General features: G+C 38.4%; 1 protein-coding gene across 1 annotated transcript; it reads left to right on the forward strand.

The window, feature by feature from the left end:
* The first annotated feature begins 7310 nt into the window (after window positions 1–7310).
* Window positions 7311–16778, forward strand: LOC137267797 (sodium-dependent glucose transporter 1A-like). Its single transcript, XM_067802236.1, has 4 exons — window positions 7311–7388; window positions 13861–13938; window positions 14832–15117; window positions 15670–16778. The coding sequence occupies exons 2-4, from the start codon at window positions 13882–13884 to the stop codon at window positions 16776–16778; spliced, it is 1452 nt and encodes a 483-aa protein (XP_067658337.1). The 5' UTR covers window positions 7311–7388; window positions 13861–13881.
* The last annotated feature ends 3423 nt before the right edge of the window (window positions 16779–20201 follow it).

A 20201-nucleotide genomic window follows, 5' to 3' on the forward strand; every position in this document is an offset into this window, starting at 1 on the left:
GGCTAGTTGTTGTTGGCGGGACACACACTGACTTAACCTCAGAGTTTTACTGGAGTTGTGTCAACGTTCGGCATATCCCCATCGGCCTGCCTCTTCGTCAGCGTTGACCTACATTCAAGACATTGGTGAGTTCATATTATATTTGTGACTAATTACGTTATATCTGACTCAGTTGCATCGTACTAAATGCCTCCATTGTCCATCATTGTATCTTGCTCTTTGGTCAATACATAGTATTGAATATTTTAGACTTATCAGTGTTATACTTTGCTGATTCTGAGGGGATTTCTTATACCTTTTGTCACGGCAAATTATCAACCCTAGCAATAAGTACAAAACATCAGTGAGTACCCGACTCTAGCAACGAAGTCATGGGTTACTGGCATATTGAGGCTAGTTCTCATTGGTAACAGAAAGTTACTAGCTTCAAAGTGTGAACAATATGAATACAGGAAGTGCAGACATGTTGCAGCTGGTTATTTATGGCAAGGGGAATTGCATATTTTGAAGGTGTGAAATAAAGCTGCAGGGCTATTTTTATGAAATTTGTCAATCCTGTTGTTTTTCTTAGCTAAGCATTTTTCGACAGACACGATGTTCAGATATCCTGACATTCGCACCTGTCTGTTGTTCATACATGACAGATATATAAACCGTTTCCCAGCAAGGATAATGTTGTTGATGAAATCATAACCAGTGTTAAGTCCCAAGTCAGATAGTTCAGTGTCAATGCTAAGAGTTTCTTCTTGCTAACCTTATTTAGTTCGCTCCAGAACATCTGTACATGTTCACACAAGACAAACACATGGATAGCATCTTGTGGTTCTGATTTCCAAAATGTACAAATATTTTTTGTCAACCAATTTCATTTTAAACAGTTCTTTTATAATGTATATCTTGTGGGTGAATCTAAATTGGAAGTCCAGTAACTTAACATCCCCAGTACATTTTCTATAGTTTGTGAAAACAGTACTCCGTGGCAATGTTATTTTCCCACTTGTTACACACATCAGGTAACACACATGTTTTAATTAACTTGTCATGGAACATTCTAAAAAACTTTTGAAGGTATAATAAGGTCATACACTGCGCCATTAATACCCAGATTTTGATTCTCATTAATAGAATTATTGACTGTGCGTCTCCAGGAAGCCGGGACACTTTTCAAGAGTTTATTGTAATTTATATATGTACCACTAACTGGATAGCTACTCTTGAACTCATTAAAAGAAAGTAAACATAATTAATCTTTAACTTCAGTATTTCCATACTCCACCCAACTTTGAGGGAAAAAAGATAAATCAACAGACTGGTAATTAAACTACAGAGTGTTTCAATCAAAGCGTTCTTATCAATTATGATTAGACTTTTGTATGTCTTCCATGACAGAAACAAATCATCTTTCCAATAAGGGTTGTCCATAGTGCAGAGCTGATGAATGTTTGAGCTGGTCTGAGCAAGCAGATGAGTATGTAGGGACACTGCAAGGGTTATTAATGTCTTTGTTAAAATAAGTCTTAATTGTGGATATTTTAAAAGCGGCAATAAAGGATTTTTAATTACAGTTATCTTCCCAGTTATGGTCAAGTTATTTTTCTTCAATTCCCAAGAATGGTCGATATAACGTTTAGCCTTTTCTTGGTGTTAATAACCAACAGGGCATTCAAATCAGCATCTAAAAGAATAACCAAAATCTCAAAGTTCCCAGAGTGACTGTTCAGCCCATATTCACTGCATATTATATCTTTACTGTTAATCATAGCTCCAATTCACTGGGCCTTTGTCTTGTCTGTGTTTACTTTTACTCCCGACATGCGAGAAAAAGGGGAAAGGGTATCCATAGAGGCTTTTAGGCTGACATCCGATCCGTCCAAACAGAGCTGGGTGACATCAGCATATTAGCCTAGTTTGTATTTCTTGCAATTCAAAATGATACCCTTAATACTTACATTTTCACGATTCACGATTTCGCTGCAAACAAAAATAAATATGGCGGGATGGCGTCCCCCTGACTACCGCCTCTGGTGTTAGTGAAGAAGTCTGATAGATGTCCATTATGAATAATTCTATTAGTGATACATCTGCTCATAATCTTATATGTGGAATTTAACAACGATATAGGGCGCCAGTTCTTTAAGTATTCAGTACCCTTTCCTTGTTGGGGGCATACAAGTTATGACCCCCCTGTTCATAGTCAAGTGATCACTTTCAAAAGCTTCATTTATGTATCGAAGGATCCATTTTCTCAAATCCGGCCAAAAGAATTTGAAGAAATCTATAGCGTAACCGTCAATGCCTGTATTTGTCATTCAATGAACTGTTTAAGAATTACACTAGCATTAATAGGCTTTTCCATTTCATTTTCTAAAGAATTTGGAAAGATATGGGTGTTCAAGTGTGATAGAAACTGTGCACTTTCATGGTCATCGATACACTCTTGTTCAGAAAGTAAGTCCTAATAGAAACACTTTTGTTTGTCTAATATATGTTTTCCATCGGTGATGATTTCCATTGTACCAGACATAAAACTAATAATAGACTTACTAACAAAGTTTCGGTATTCTAGATTACAAAACATTATTAAGATGTTATTCTCCTTCCTCATACCATTGAGTCCGATTTATATCCTGGGAAAATTGCAGTATCAACAGTTACAATTGATATATCTTGTGAGACCACAAAGAATCCAGTCTGAATTGCTGCCTAGGATTCTGTTTCCACCATGTATACTTCCTTGCATCAGTATCAATATTAAGGTCACACCAAATGTCGACAATATTACTTATATCAATTTTCTCCATAATTATATTTCTAGCATTAGGGTTATTTTTATGCTTATAACTTTCTAGATCTATTGACGGATCCATTACTAGGTCACGTGTGTTAACCATTGAGAGTCTGACTAGTGTCATTTGTGTTAACCATGACTGACCTGACTGGTGTTAATTGTTCGTTAACCATTGCTAGTCTGATCTAGACTCAATTACGTACAGATTTCCGCCATATAGCTGGGATATTACAGTGTTATTACAATAATATTACAATGTTACAAGAAACAAATGCTTCACCTTAGGAGATGCCTAATATGGGCAGATTCCTCTGTTCCCCATCCTCCGGACATCTTTTGTTGAACACATCGGCCTCTGCATCTCTGTTCCATACAGTGTATCTGCTGGCACAGCTTGGTCGTGCTGTGGTATTCATCGATAGGTATACTGGGCAAAAATTGTTAGGGATATTTGTAAGTTTTGAAATTATGAATAATGTATTTATTCATTGACATTCTGATAAAATATCGGTCACAAAAATACCAATATCCCGAACTTATTTTGTCTAGTATACTTAAGAAACTAAGTCACAGGCCATCCCAAATGTCTATTTTTTAATCTGGAAAATAGTTCGTATTATGATCCGTGTAATGCTTAATATTGAATACTTTGGTGGTCCTTATCTTTTTTGTTGAGTATATGTCCCATTGAAACACTATTGACATAAAATTGATATCAGTGAGTGAGTTCAGTTTTAGGTTGCCTTTTAGTAATCACTAATGAAAAGAATAGAACAGATTGATTATTTCCAGCCAGTAGTGGTCGCAGAGAAATGATACAAATGAAATACACCCATCACAATACATACAAGAATGTATACCTGGATATACGCTATTCATATACGTAAATTAGACCTGGTGAAGACTTTATCACATAGCACTACAGAAACTCATTACATATACACATCTGGCCACGATAATCTAAATGTTATATAACGGGATTTTTCCATCCATTACAACTATCCATTGTCTGGGTTGAAAGCTTTTGATACGGAATGAAGAATCCTGAATCCTAAAATCTTGAAGACTCCTAAGTATTTCACTGACTCAGTTCATTAATAGCTGTCATTTCATGACATGATATTTTCAAACATTCTGATTCATGAGACAAAAGGGACAAAGTACACCTCTTTTTCTTGTATTATTACGCGATGCTTATCATTGCGCGGCAATGTAATTCAACGTTTTTTGCTGGGTTCTTGGATACACTGTTTTTTCACCTAGCGTGTTGAGTGTTGAATATGGAAAATATTCCAGCAAAATAGTTTTAAACATTTTGCTTTATTGCACATTGGGCGAAGAAATATTGTATCCAAGAACCCAACACAAAACGTTGAATGACTTTGCCGCGCAATGATACCAGGAATCGCGTAATAATACAACAAAAAAGAGGCGTACTTTGTCCCATTTGTCTCATTAATCAGAATGTCTGCTTGCGAAAGCAACAAAATGTAAATAATGAGTATATTTTATGTTTGTATTTTCAAATAGATTGGTGCACTACTTAGATCCCAAGGAATTTACATTTCTCAGTCACTGAACACTGAACCCTGTCAGTCTAACTCCGCGAAACAACGTTCGACGACTCCCTGTGAACAAAATAACACCGACTTAGATCCACAGTAGTCAACTTTGATTTCAAAAGTTATTTGTCATCAAGTCTTCTTTTATTTGTGGCCCAAAGAAGATTACATTGATGCTACTTCCGTAGATAGGTGCGGAGACGATGGACTGCACTAACTGATTACTCTGAGTAGACAAGTTTACAACAGCGGTGGAAGGGGGATTACTCTCATGTGGACCTGACCCGCCAAGTGCGAGAGAACATTGAGAAGTGATTGATTTCTCAACATTTGACTCAAGTCCTTGTGGCCGTTCATGGACCGCGAACTGTAATTGCTGATACTCTGTACATTCCTGTGCCCTGATATTTACAGTTGGGGGTATGTTACCACCAGAGAGTTTTGAATCAGATACTTTCTTGCTGAGTGATTGGTGAACCGTCGGTTTTCCAATCTGCCATTTTCCGCCTTTCGTCTCATGATGGAGCCCACCTTGTTAACTCTAATCTTTTGTCGCTTAAGCCAAGATTGTATGGCGGGTGCTTGTTTGGTGTTGGTGGCGAGATAAAACCGCCAGTCAGGGAGTCAATGTCCAGCTGGTCGGAGCTCACGATATCGTCTGAAAAGTGCAACCGGACAACATTCATCATCGGTAGCCCAAACTTTCCGAACACCATCTTTACTGTCGCCCTGGCAAGTTTTGGACTGTCTTTCCTGAAATTCAAGAAATTCAGTTCCAACCTTTGTCAGTCTTCAAGGAGACGTCACCCACTTCGTGTCATTGTGCGGCTTCACAAACGGCTTCCGAAGTGGGTAGTATTCATACATCTAAATCGAGGACCTTGCCTAATATCTCCAGAAACCAGTTACATATTGTCGTGTCGTAGGTCCCTAAATTATTGATACTGCTCTTCCCCTATCCTTTCCATCAATAGAAACAAAGTAGTTAACATTGAGACCGCATTCCGTTAATGACAATCAGCCGCACGAAAACAAAAGGGGAGAGAACTTTGTCAAGACTACTCTACAAATAAAACTAAACAATTTAAAATATTCATTTGAAAAATAATACTAATCACAGACACAAATATTGAATGTTTTGTTTGGTTGACACGTTTCTGAAAAACTGCTTGAATGGAGTTACAATGTGGATTAAAAATATCGACGTGGCAACAGAGAGGTCGTTTGCACTCGATCAGTAAGTGTAAGTGTAAAAGTATTTCGGCACTGTGGTCATGCAATATCTGTTTCAAATAGCACAAACTATCTCATACAGATATTCAAAACACGTGTGTAATACATTCAATATATCATTAGCATGTTACAGTCTACTGGCGGTTCACATCGACGACTAAACGGCATTGAACAAAAATCATTTCGCATCCATGCACTATTTAGCGTTCTTACATACCGTGACATGATGTCTGAATTCCGTTAGTAACAACAAATTTGTAGACATAATTACATACGACGCTACATTAGATAATTCTACCACGGGGTTATTAATATGCTTTTCGGTTGCATGAATATTTGTATGCAAAATACCTAAAACTTGAATGAACATGACTTACTTTCCAATGTGTTCACCCACACGTTTAGATTTTTTTGTCATATGAAATTGTTTTACATCATTCTGTGTATGAGCTTTTCGTATTCACGGAATAATGAAATTCACTGGTGCCTGCGGTAACAAATACTACAGCACTGGAAGCATGCTTGAAAACGTCATGGGTGTCTATGCTATTACACCGATACTGTACAATGAAGAAGCTGAAAACGGCACAAGTATCTCTACCGAAATGTGGCTATTGTACAACAGAAAAGCTGATCATCCATTCATAAATATTTGCCATTCCAGCTGACCAGTTCTTCACTTCAGAAAGGGAGGTAACTCTAAAATTTCAGAGAGATATTAAGGTCACCTATGAGAAGTGTTCTCCCCTGTCTCAAGTTTTTATCGACAAGCAAAACAAAATCAAGAAGCAGCAAGAACAGAATTAAGAACGGAGATCAGAACAGATGCAGGTGACACAGACAACTAAATCAACCTGTCCCTTTGCAGGTCCAACCATCAGCATTTGGTCACGGTTGACTGGCTGGCTGGAATCTCTTGGGATTCCGTTGATGCCAGTTGTTTTTGTTGATGGACAGAACTGCCCATCTGATGGCGTGGTCTTGATTCTTGATGGTGTGTTCGGAAATAGCGGATTTACAGCCGAGTTTGTTGACGGATGTCTAGCGTGGTGTGAACGTCCAGAATTGGGACGCGCTGTTACTATTGACGCGCGGATGGGTTATGGTGGTGATGCCGTTGGAATAGGTAACGTCTGTGTTGGCTTTGTTCTTCTTGAGACGGGACATATATGGCTGACAGTGACTTAGTGGGGTGTCGTGATTCTGAAGGGTGATGGGACCGGTTGGAACACTTGAGAATCTTCTATTAGATAGCTGGGAAGGATAACCGCTCAGGGGAGAGAAGATTTTTCTCACGTTTTTCAGGGAACTGTTGAAGACATCAGGATAGAAAATCGCGGCGCTGTAGTGGATGGATACAGCTGTGTCAAACAAGATTTGACGAAAAAGACACCAAACCCATCACAGAAACCTCGCCATCGACTTCGCCCCCAGCTACTAGTCTCTCATGGAATGGCATACGGTTGTTTGAAGTGAGAGAAAAACAACGTTAACATACATTAGACTGATTGAAAGAGAAACTAATTTGCTCCGGACTCATAAAGCGCCCATCATAGAGAGTGAATTCATGTGGTGCTATAATGAGATCAGTCATTTAGATCAAATCAACTTTGATACTTAACAGCTGTTGCTCGCGTCGGCCACTTTTACGATCGTCTCGTCATTGGGAAACTTCTCACGTTCGGCACAGTTTCCTAGTAAACGTCACTTCTCCTCTCCTATTCTTTACCAGACATACCCTGGTCAGACTGTCTAAGCTCTGTCAGGCCCATTGGGAATTCTGACAGACCCGATCCATAAAAGAGGTGAGTTGTAACAATTGTTACAAGATATCTCTTGATAGGACCAGTACTGTAACGTGTTCGTTAGTATATTGAACCCAATGGCCTGTTTTTTCCAAGAAATGAAATATTATTTCAGACCGAAACGGATGGTATCTATAATGTATTTAGAACAGTGTTTTTACATATATTTAGAATCATAACTTGTTGAAGATATTGAGCTGCATGGTTGACATCTGTGGTAATTTTGCCAGGAGGTGACGACTATATGGATGACAACTCCATGTTTATTGCATAGAACGAGCGTCCTTAATCAAGCTATAGACTCTATCAAGCACCCTGTCAGTTTGTTGTTACATCTTAGTTCCCATTGTTAGTTGGCTTCATCGCCAGTCCCATGTGTTGTTCATTGTTCCCAACTGGTCTCTCCCCAGTTGTTATTTAATTTCTTATTAATCTTCTGTTTTGTTTTTCATAAGGCACTTTTTTATTATTTGGCTGACCCGAAATGTCTAGAAAGTGAAAAAAACCCTTTTTTTTGCCATTTTGCATTTTTATGCAGCCGACCAAACAAAGTGAAACAAGAAATAAATGAATGAATGAATGAATGAATGAATGAATACCATTCAAATATTTTCTGAAACTATATTATATTTTACAAAAAGACTGTCACACAAATCGTCAGAACTCCTAACACCACAATATACTCAAGTGTGCAAATAACATCTCCAAAGCCCTTATATTTTGCTCCTTAAAGGTATTTATAAAAAGCCAAACATACCATGTCTAATGCAGCATCAACGTATATAGGTGTCTAATATTTAATGTGCAAACACAATATCCTTAGAGAGTGCCATGACCCTCTGCTGGAGTTTGGTTCTGCAACAGAGAGGAAACTGTTTAATGCCGTAACAGCAGTGTTGCAGCTATTCCAGAAATGTATTTTGTGTGACAGTATATTAAGCCTTGTGAAAGTCATGCTGAAAATCAGTAAAGTCAGTCAGTTATCTCATTTAAGGGTAAAGACTGTTGAGAATGTATGGGCTCTGCTGTTAATAATGCTATGTAGTGTAATTCAGGTTGACCTATATTCCGATGTTTCCCTTAGACGTTTCAGTTAATTTTATGCTTCGACGTGAGACGTGGTTGTATGTTGTGACATCTCAGCGCCATTTCACGTTCACATAGTAAACCCGTTTCGACAAAAGCGACAAACTGCTGCGCCGTCGCTTTCAATGCGCGTTCTGTTGTTTTGATTGTCACCTGGAATTATGAACCGTTCACAGGAATCTTAATGGACAGCGGTGCCAAAACGAAATCCTGAATCAAGAAGTGGTTCCTATTTTGACAACCATGTTCTTGCCAGTCGCTGAGCATTCATGGACAACAATGTCAGTGCGCGACTTCCTTCAAGACAATGCTAGGCTAGCTCGAATCCCACAGCTGAATCCCCTGGAGCATGTGTGGGACATTATGGGATGGACGATCAAACAGAGATCCTTCCTTTAACAATCTGCAGGAATTATCTCAGACTTTGAGGACATTCGGAAGGGATACTCAAGATACTGAAGACTCTTCACTTTGTTAAACTGTAATGTGTCCGATGCTTGTTATAGAAATATTGTGATGCCGACATGTGGAGCCAATACTTTTGCCACATGTGAATCAAAGGGTTTTTATGGTCATTAAATGATGCCGTTCAAGACACCTTTGTATCATTTTTTAGCAAGAGATGTCTCATATGCCCAAGATAGACAAACTGTAGGTACATAATTCAGTGTAGACACGTTACATATGATTATATTTTACACAGTAAGCTGTATGTAAGGCAACCCTTTTATATCGGGGGCAGTGTATGACTTTTGCTGAGGCAGCTAATGACAGTGGATTTTAGTGATTTGTTTATAAATGTTTGCCTACTTTGCTGTCTTTCATGTCCCATGGGACCCGTATAGATCCGGGTTAGAATGAATCTCGAGTAACCCATGCTTGTCGTTAGAGGTGGTTCAGGCTCGCTGACGTGGTTGACACATGTCATAGTAGACCACTTGCGCAAATCGATGTTCATGCTGTTAATCACTGGATTGTCTGGTCCAGACTCAATTATTGACAGACTGCCATGTAAGTGCAATATTGCCGAGTGCAGAGTAAAACTAAACTCAGTCACTTACTCAAGGTCTCCAGATGTAAACTCCATCGAACAGTTATAGGGTGCTCTTGGTCAACGACTGCAATCATTCCAGCAACAGCCACAGAACCTCTACCACAAGCACTGCAGGAAGAGAGGCACAGCACTCATCAGGCTAATATTCATAAACTGATTGGTTCCATTGCGCGACGTTGCTAGGCAGTTCTGGACACTCATGGTGGTCATACAAAATGAGAACAGGTTACCTTTATTTGTGCCGTGAGAAACCTCGGTTGGTGATAATGGCATGTGCCAGTGATCAATACAACTGTATTATAAGGTTTGATACCTTCTGTTTGAAAATGTCTAGGACAATAATCACAATATTTTGGCAAAATGAAACATGATGGTTTCATTCTATATATAACAGGGTTCTTCATTAACTACTAGTGTAAATTAAACGTTTTGGATTGCAGCAACAATTACACCTGTGTACTTTCGTTAATTATGTTCGCCAGTTCCCATGGGATCTCTGGGTAATGTATGTTGAATAGGTGTCTAATAGAGCTGTGACGAAACATCGCAATATCCATAACCGTGATACTTTATCGGACGATAAATATATCGATACTTTTTTTTGTATCGTGATACGTATCGTTGACCTTAAAATTGTTAATTTTCATTAGAACTTGGCGGTTATGTCAAAATTTACTCTGTTACTTGATATCAAAATAAGTTTTTAAAGAAAATAACTCAAGATAGCATATCTCGATGTGAATCGAATCGTATCGCATCGTTCCAAAATATCACAATACGTATCGTATCGTCAATTATCGTATCGTCAGACCCCTGCTAATACCTCAAATCTCAAAAACACGTTTGCGTATCTTATTTTGCAGAGCATATTTTTCCGGGCATAACCGTCCGTGAATACTATGTGTCATTTTCAGGAAAACAACCAGGGCTATTGAAATCTGTTAAAAATTACGTTTCATTGCGCAATAAATATTCTGAAACTGAGCATCATCTATTTTTAGAATGCAATTATGTAACAAACAACGTTCGTCACACAACGCAATCATAATTTCAAATCATACATGGTTTCGTATTTCACTTCATTAAATCATACGCAATATCAGCGCTTGTACATACTTCATATACTGAACGGCTCGAAGTCGATACACACTGAATGTGGAGAATTGTGATTCCTCAGCTGGAGTATAACAATACTGATTGACAGGTGATGAAAACATTGATACATTGTATCACTTATAGCGAACTGATGGAGGTCGAAATGCCTGAATTCACCAGATTATGTGTCGGATTTCGAAATTTGCAATGATATGTGAATACAGTATTCAGTTCCAATCTGTCCATTGGAGACACTCCTGAACTGTGTTTTTAACGCTCAGTAGCGCATAGGAATCGCCCTGCTTAACACAACAAAAGCTTCTATCAACTTTACTGCATTACTTTGATAATACATTATTTACATTATGGTTTCTGTGTCAGAAAAATATTAAACATTGGTATAAAGAGAATACTAAACAACCTCCCGTGTAATACTAAGTTTACTGAACGAGTTAATGATTTGGTATCAAACAAGCGAAAGCGAGTTCTAAAGTTAGTCTTTCACGATTTAAAACAAAGTTTCTCACGAATTATTACTCTCGAAACATAAATTGATAGAGACTGTGATGACTCACATATGAATTTTCCGGGAGTCAAGCAAGGTTACGTTTCTACTTCTTTATGTCAAATTATAAAGTTTAATGATTTTACATATGTTCATAAGTGACAGTAGAGTGTTAAATTATAAAGTTATGATTTTACATATTATACCCGTGTAAAATACGCGCAAAATACTTGCTTGGTTGTCTATAAATATTTGGGGTTCTTTAATATAATTAATAACAAATCTTAGTGGAATCGAAATACTCCTAACGTTTTGATATCTACAAACAAACCTAGCAGTAGATGTTATGGGTCAGACTGAACAATGACAGCTACATGTCAAGCTATAGTGACGTATGATGGACACATCCTTCAAAGCCATCGCGCGCACTGACCGTCTATTGTCTGGCGACCGTAGTTGCATCGCCGGACAAGATATAGTTATGTATCAGTGACTAACCTGTACCTCAATTAATAGAAACCTGTATATCTTGTTACCCATTGTTATTGGTCTACTGTTATGTGTATATAAACTACAACCCTTTAGTTTTACCCTCACTTCACCTGTAGAAGAGACTAGAATCTGTCTTGAAACGTTGTGACCTTGTATAATAAAGGAGTTGAACCATAAAGCACTTTTAGTTAAATGTATCGTTCATTCATTAAGGTATCAATCAAAGTCAAACATAGGAGGACGATTACTATAAAACTCAAGCATCTTCACTGGTCAGTACACAACACCACTGACAGTAAACTGCTTGACTGTAATCGTTCCTCTTCTTCTTATTAAGGTAAGAACCATTTACACTTTGTTACTTGATACTGTTGTCTTATATATGTACGGAATAATGTAGATAGTTTATGACTTTATTGGTTGCTCACTTTCCAATATATAACCACTGGGACACATACGCTTTGCATGCGTAATTATCCGTTGTTTGCATACATATTATAAGTGTTTGTTATTTCACACATGATGGGTCATGCACGATAAGTTGTATGTTTTAAGATATGTCTATTCCTCAATGTGTATGTATATGATTGTGTATATCTACCTATTATCATTTGATGAAATATGCATCTTAGAGACATTTCATGTATTCATATGACTGTTAATTCATATGCCTTGCCTTGCCATATATTTCTGTTTCATATATGTCATGCATTGATATTATTGTCAATCCATATGCCATGTATTTCTGTTATCAATTGTATCCAATTATGTAATACACAACACCACTGACAGTAAACTGCTTGACTGTAATCGTTCCTCTTCTTCTTATTAAGGTATAATCAAGTACCCTAACACGAGCCAAAAGCTTGATTATAATATGTTCAAAAGTGACAGTAGAGTGTTAAATTATAAAGTTATGATTTTACATATGTTCATAAGTGACAATAGAGTGTTAAAAAACGTATAATACATGACAAGCTATATGTGTAAATATTTGGAATATTATTTAAACAGTTTATGTATGGATAGAAAATCCTCACGTTTTACTGAAAACTTTTGAGTTGAATGAAATGTTTGGATGTGATATCTTTTACTCCGTAAAATACTGATTTTGGGGATTAAAATAAAATCAATGCTGGACACTATAGATATTATTTGTAATCACACACAAAAGTGTAATGCATGTTTTACGTCCAATTTATTTATCTTCGTAAGGAAATGATGTACAGGGGAATAAACACGTAGATGTGTCCACAATTTAGATCCAAGGGTTGGAAGTTCGGAAACGGTTTCTGTCAAATTTCCTTGAGATTAAAATAGACATGACCTGCCAGACTGGTCAAGAGGTTTTCGGTTGACAGGCAGGACGTTCATTTCGACATCGTAAGATGCGAATCGTGATGAACGCTATTTTAGATGTTGCCAGACATAGCCATGCCCACTGAGGAAGTGCTTTGCGAATCATGACAAATGTTCTCCTAGATGTCACCTGAAAAAGCCACGCCCACTGAGGAAGCGCAGTGTGACTTAACTGAACAGTGAAAAATGACCCAGTTGTTCTCACACCACTTGCGTCTGCTGGTCCAACACGACAATAAAGATGAGCTGCATCTTGAGGATTTAATCGACTGATATAAATTTAGGTTTCTGATACGTATATAGGTATATAAGATATAACACTGATTCGTTGTGTGCTCTCCTTTTCGTTAAGCGCGGTTTCGACAGCTGTATGATAAACAAAATCAATAAGACTTAAAAATATTGATCCACAGCGATTAATAAAAAATAGGAATGACCATGTTACCTCTTGCGGCATGTGCACACTATCGACTGTGGTGTCGTGTTACGTCTTACAGACATAAACCATCTTTGTGAACCAGCAAAACAGAACAGAGACAGTTCGTTTACGTTCAAATTCTGTATTGTTATTTTAGAAGCTTGTATATTGCTTTTTTCAGCCTCCCACACTTCCGTCCTATCTCTGTATCTAGTTTATGCATGATACTGACTATGCATGAGGATACAGAAGTTGTCTAATCGGATAAAAATATCTCTCTGTGTGTTTTTGTTTGGTATTTGGGTTAATGGTCAAAATCTAAATACCTAACTACTACATGGAAACTGCATCACATTATGAAAATGTAACACCAAAACATTGATTACCATATACCATATTTTTGGGACATCGAGACGTCAAACAGGCTCAAACATGTTCCAACTTAAAGTTTTATCTTTTTCAGAGACAAGAGTACAGGAATAAAATGAAAGACAGGAAATATTTAGAAATGGTGGTTCTGTTCTCCTTCACACTCGGTGTGGTAAGTACATATCTATAAACTGTTCTCTTTGCCTCATGCTCCGAGCGTGCATCGGAATGCCGTGTCAACGGTAAATATACTGATGTCCAAAAGAGTGTGCAACGTTTTCAGATAAGCCTTGAAGGAAGACTGAAACATACCATATGAAAGGAGATGTTTATTTTGTCAAGAAAAATAGAACAATTGTAATGAGGATTATTTCCGCGCGTTTATTTCGTGGTCCCCAACTTAAAAGCATGTTTTCAGTGTTAACGTTTTGTACAAAAGACTTCAAGCGGTAGGGAAGTCTTTCAAGTTATGAGAACATAAATATGATGGATAAATTAGCTTATCCATTCAAAACACCGCCTGTACGGATTATATGATACAATCATGATACTGTGAGCAAGTAATAATAACGTGGATATCAGCCTGAATTAATTAATTACAGACAAACAGAAAAAATCCTCTCTGTTCTCTGCTGACTCCTGTCCATCTCCCTGTTTCCACAATTATGGTTAATGCATCTGAATCAAGCAAGCGTAGTCCTGTATCTGATGATTTGTACCACAATGAAATGTGTATTGAACAGATGTATATTTACAAAAAAGACATAACTTCCTTCTTGCGTTTATATTCTGTTTTGTTTCCAGTAGTCAATAACTCTCTGAACAGAATTAGAAATAATGCCTATCTTCAACTCCTTGATTTTCGCACACAATACCAATACCATATGGAAAGGGCAACACATTGATTGCTGTAGACCAGGATTCCCGCACCGACAGTAACACAGAAATTCAACTGTCTAAATAATATGTCATTTCTATACCGTAAACGGTATTTTCAACGAAGATATTATACCATTCCTAATTTTGTATTGTACTTATTGTGCCCCTTTCTGGCTCACTCCGCAGGGCTTTTCTCTGGCTAGTATCGGACCTGTCTTGCCAGACCTGCAGTGCTTGTGGAACGTTGACCTTCACACCACATCCTTCGTGTTCCTGTTTATTGCCGTGGGGACAATAGTGGGCGTGGTCGTATCCAGTGTTGTGATGGACAAACTTCCGGCTTTTATTTTCCTTGCGATAGTCACCATGATACGTGGTGCGACCATGTTCTTGTTTCCCTATACTGGAGGTTTGGCTCTCGCAGGTCCTGTCGTCTTCATTTATGGTGCGACCCTTGGTCTCTCAGCTGTCGGTGAGTTTTTGTGAACGTTTCTGCAAATGTTGTTAGTTAGCAATGTCTCAGCCATATCTTGGCGATCTGGTAATAAAATCTGGACCAGGTAAACCAGAGATCAGTATCATGAGTATCGATCTAATTAGGATGCGATGACTAGTGAAAACCAAATCTGACCTCTCGATCCCGTTTGTCGGCTCTGACGTCAAGCACGGGTTATGGAAGAACAAATTATCCGGATTTTCATTGGTCTTCTGCAAATGAATGTGTGCATGTATAATTGAAGTCATATTGCTTGTCAAGTAATCAAAATACTTGCGAACAAACACAGCATATATGTAACCCATAATTATTAGACATAAAAGGCGATTATGCTTGTCGTAAGAGACGAGTTACGGGCTGTTCACAGATGTCATCGGTTCCCATTGTGCAGATAGCTGCTCATACTGTTGATCACTGGATTGTCTGGTCAAGACTCTATTATTGACAGACCGCCGCCATATAGCTTGAATATTGCTGAGTGTGGTGTAAAACTAAACTCACACATAATTATTACATTTGTCTCAACAGGGTCTCTGTATACGACTAATCTCCTCTGGCCAACAAGAGCAGGGACCATCCATTTGGTTCAGAGTGGAGTTGCCATCGGGGCTACATTAAGTCCGCTCCTGGAAAAGCCATTCCTGAGTGATGGAACATTTACTGCCATGATGCAAGGCGCATTTAACAATAAACACTTCAGTGACAAGAACACAACGCTAAGTAGTCTTGAGATAACCGAATTTCTTAACAGGTCATTGGCAGTGCTAACTGGTAAGACAATTTGGGACAATGTCAAATACAAGAACACGACGTTTGATGACTCTTACAGCGAATCTCTAGCAGGTTCTACGCTTGACAGTGTTAATTTGTTCAGAGAAAAAGCTAACCATTCGTCTACGTGTGACAACTTTAACACATATCTCGACTATCCGTTCATATTGTTTGGATGCATTACTATACCTGTTACTGTTGGACTTATCATATGCCACAGACGGGGAAAAGACAGTCAAAATCCCACCACCGACCCATACGCTTCCTTAGATAAAAGTACAGACATCGCACTTAGCCGTGCCCAGAATGTGTTCATCATCCTGATGTTTTTCCTCAGTGTCTTGACTATTGCCATACCTGGTTGTGTCAGCAACCTACTGGCTACATTTGGAACGAAGAGTGATCTCAAAGTCGATCTCAACACAGCCTCAAATATGACCTCTGTATTCTGGCTGTGTTACAGTATAGGCAGGATTATCCCTTTCTTCATTAGCGACAGGATACGGACGTTCCCGATTATTTCAGTTGCATTTACAGTAATGACAGCAGGCATTGCCGTGTTGGTCCTGTCGCTTTATTATGGTGTTGTTCCTCTTTGGATCAGCACGATCATAATCGGCCTTTCCACAGGCCCCCACTTCAGCAGTCTATTTACGTGGACTAGGGAATACGTAAGTCTGTCATCTAGGAATATTGCCCTGCTGTCTTTAGGTGCAAATGCAGGTGTACAGTTTCAGCCCTTAATCAGCGGCTTACTGATGGACCGTTTTGGTCCCAACAGTTTTGTTTACTCAATAGCGGGAGTTTATATTTTACATCTCTCCTTGTCTCTGTCAGTACAAGCATGTACCAGATATGTTTCTTAACTGAGTGAAGGAATTGGTAAATATATCAGCGTTGGTCAAAATACATTCACCTTTCATGTAGAATTGTTACGGGACAATATTTCAGAGCATGTCTTTGTGATACGATTTCAATATTTACCGGTAGTTACCAGGAAGTGGAATAATATTATTTTGCTGAAGAGCATCTATGAGCATGTATTTTACTGCTCGCTATATTGGCTTAATTTCGTGTCTCCTAAGAAACAGCGTGTGTACCAGTCTAAGGTTCAAACTATTACTCAACGTCAAACCATAGGAAGTAAATTAAGCGGTTGAGACAGAAGATTACCATAATGTATTTGCTTACTGAAACCTATCTTTTGTCACAGTTTATGAATGCACTGTTAGATCAAGATTCGTTGTAACGTTGCCCTTCAGTCCCCAAATGAAACATCTCACTCATCGCTTCGTGCCGCAGTCAAAAGTCAGCTGGAGACCGTCATGCTTTGGCGTTTTCATCTTTTATGGTTTTATAATTCCATCGAAACAAATTTAATGTTCATCTATATCCGCTGACAACCAGTTGTCTCCGTTCTTACAGTCCGATGACAACCAATTCTATCCGTTCTTTCAGTAACACTTAGAAGTCTGAAGTGTCGCTAACTCTCTAGAACACGTCTTGTCAATGGATCTAATTCCCTGCATACCAGAGAACTAACCGTTGTGGGATTAACATTCCTGCCAACTATTACACCTTTGGCTTGAGACTCACGTGTCTATTTTAGCAACTCGTGTCACGCTCACACGATAAGACTGAGACGTTTTAGGTCATATTGAGTTCGTATGAAATGAAATCCTTCCCCGAATCCTGAGAACTTAAAATCACACAAACAGGTATGAATACATCTGGCCTAGACGCCGAAAAGATGATTTGATTACACGATGCCATTTAGAAAGTGGTCAAATGCAACATATGCCATATTTGGGATTTCACTTTCTCAGTAAAGTACAAATTCTAGTACTTTTTTTTGGGTTGAGTCCCATCAGGTGGCATGTGGAAGTCGCGGTGGCTGAGCGGGTTAGGCGGCTGACTTTGTGTGCTGGCGATTAGGTGCCTGACTCTTAGGGTGCGGGTTCGAATCCTGGATGGGACTCAACCATAAAAAGTACTAGAATTTGTCCTTTACTGAGAAAGTGAAATTCCAAATATGGCATATGTTGAAAAAGATGATTGCCACTTAACCAAAGTTATGTTTCTCCTAACACAGCTATATCATATAAAGAGCATTTGGCTGGCACTGTACGCATGTAAAACCATTATAAGGTAACAAAGGTATTAGATCAGCAAAATGTTACATAGTGTCTCCTCATTAGTAGCTCCATGCTTTCTTCATTATCAATGACGTCAGATACATCGACTGTCATTAACATCACACAACATAACAGAAAGCTGTTAAATGTATAATTCTATTATGCACTACTTCACGAACCTACCCAAGTATGTGACTGTATTACAGGCCATGAGACCGATATTACGAATAATTTTCTGTCTGTCAAATCTATTACTAAATATGTCATTCTTTGCTCACCAAATGATGATGAGTCATGTGATCATAATGCATGCAGATGTTTGGTTAGGAGACATGAATATATAAAATCTTCATACTAAATGACACGTCATCGTATTCCTATTGCGTAAGTCAATGCTCATGATGTTGATCACTGGATTGCTTGGTCCAGACACGATTATTTACAGACAACCACCACATACCTGGAAAAGTGCTGTGTACGGCGTAAACTCACTCAGTACCACTGCCCGCCCTATTGAGGTGGCGAAAACTGTCTGTAAGCTATCATATCTTAGCAAAGTCATTGACTCTGTTTTCTGTTCAAGTGCTTGAAAGCCGTGAAGACCTTGGGCAGAATAGGCCTTCAGGAACACGTGCTTGCCACAAAAGGCGACTATGCTTGTCGTAAGAGGCGACTTGGTAGCCACATATCATCGGTTCAGAAATGCGCAGATCGATGCTCATGCCGTTGATTACTGGATTTTCTGGTCCAGAGTCGATTATTTGCAGACTGCTGCCATTTAGCTGGTATATTGCAGCGTATAACTAAACTTGCTCACTCACTCACACACTCAAGTGCTTGAGCCTTCATAGAACAAATCATCGACGGGACATTTCTTGTCTCCATGACCAAATGGCCATGATCGTGGCGCAGTATCTACCTAATCTGTTCTCATGGTCTTGAACTATTCGTATCTTAGTGTTGATATAAAAACGGCACGAAAACCTTATCTATCCACAAGAATTAAAACAGGTATATGATGTTATGTTCTGTCTTGATAAAGGTCAACTTGCTTTTTGTTCTATAAATATACGCATAGGCGAGTGAGTGATTGATTGATTTACGGACAGGGAATAAAATATACCATTGTCCATAAGATAATTAAAAAATACGAAACAAAATGTTAGCGCGTGTTTAATCAGTGATAGGTATGGGTTAGTGATCAACTGTTATAAATTAGTCACACTACAGTTTCTCTTTAACATGTAACACCATTGTAAATAACCTCCCACTGGCGTGTCTGATTGTGTGCTATATATAAGTTATAAAGGAATTCTGTTTTCATTTTTGTGGTCTGTTAGGCATCGCTTCAAGATCGCATTAGCGTGAAGCGTTAAATGAAACATGTAACCAACAAGTTAAATGCCTGCAAAATAATGATAAAACACGTCACAATTTAATTCTGGACTCACAAAAGTCCAGAAACTCTCAGCACTGTGGCCACTCTCTCACAAGGGATTTCGCAAAATTAAACAGGCACCTGTTATGTATATGTGCTATGGATGGAAAAATGAAAAAAAATTTTTTTCGAAAACTCAAAATTTAAACTCGCTCGCCCATGGGCGAACAGTGGCCAATGGGTAGGCCCATGGGCAGGCCCATGGGCGAAAGTGTTTAATTTCATCCAGAATAAATGTTTTGGAGGTTGTAAATGAATGAAAAATGTTAATAAGTATCATGACACAAATTTCAGCTTGTTGTGACTTGACTCTGCTAACTGACAGCGATTTTAAAAAATCTCGCCCATGGGTGAAAAACATACTGGCCCATGGACGAGAATAATTAATTTCATTGAAACTACATGTTTCTTTTCCAGGCTTTGCAGTTTTTCAATGAATGAACGTGTATTTATTATTGTCTTGACACGAAATCAAGCTTATTTTGACTTAATTCGGCTAATTTAGAGTGATTTTTCAAAAAGTCTCGCCCATGGGCGAAAACCATTTGGCCCATGGGTGAGAATATTTACTTTTACTCAAAATACACCTTTTCCCATGTTTTGGAGGTTGTGAGTGGATGAAAGTATGTTCATAAGTATCATGTCACAAAATTCAACTCATTTTGAATTAATTCCTTTAATTTAGAGCTATTTAACAAAATCTCACACATGGGCGA

This window comes from Haliotis asinina, chromosome 16, assembly GCF_037392515.1.
Source record: "Haliotis asinina isolate JCU_RB_2024 chromosome 16, JCU_Hal_asi_v2, whole genome shotgun sequence".
NCBI classification, from domain to species: domain Eukaryota; kingdom Metazoa; phylum Mollusca; class Gastropoda; order Lepetellida; family Haliotidae; genus Haliotis; species Haliotis asinina.

Excerpts from the sequence above, each read along its gene's own strand:
- LOC137267797 (XM_067802236.1), top strand. The coding sequence starts at position 13,882 with ATGAAAGACAGGAAATATTTAGAAATGGTGGTTCTGTTCTCCTTCACA. Across the intron at positions 13,939-14,831 it reads TCTCCTTCACACTCGGTGTG|GGCTTTTCTCTGGCTAGTAT; the intron begins GTAAGTACATAT and ends CTCACTCCGCAG. Across the intron at positions 15,118-15,669 it reads CCTTGGTCTCTCAGCTGTCG|GGTCTCTGTATACGACTAAT; the intron begins GTGAGTTTTTGT and ends TTGTCTCAACAG.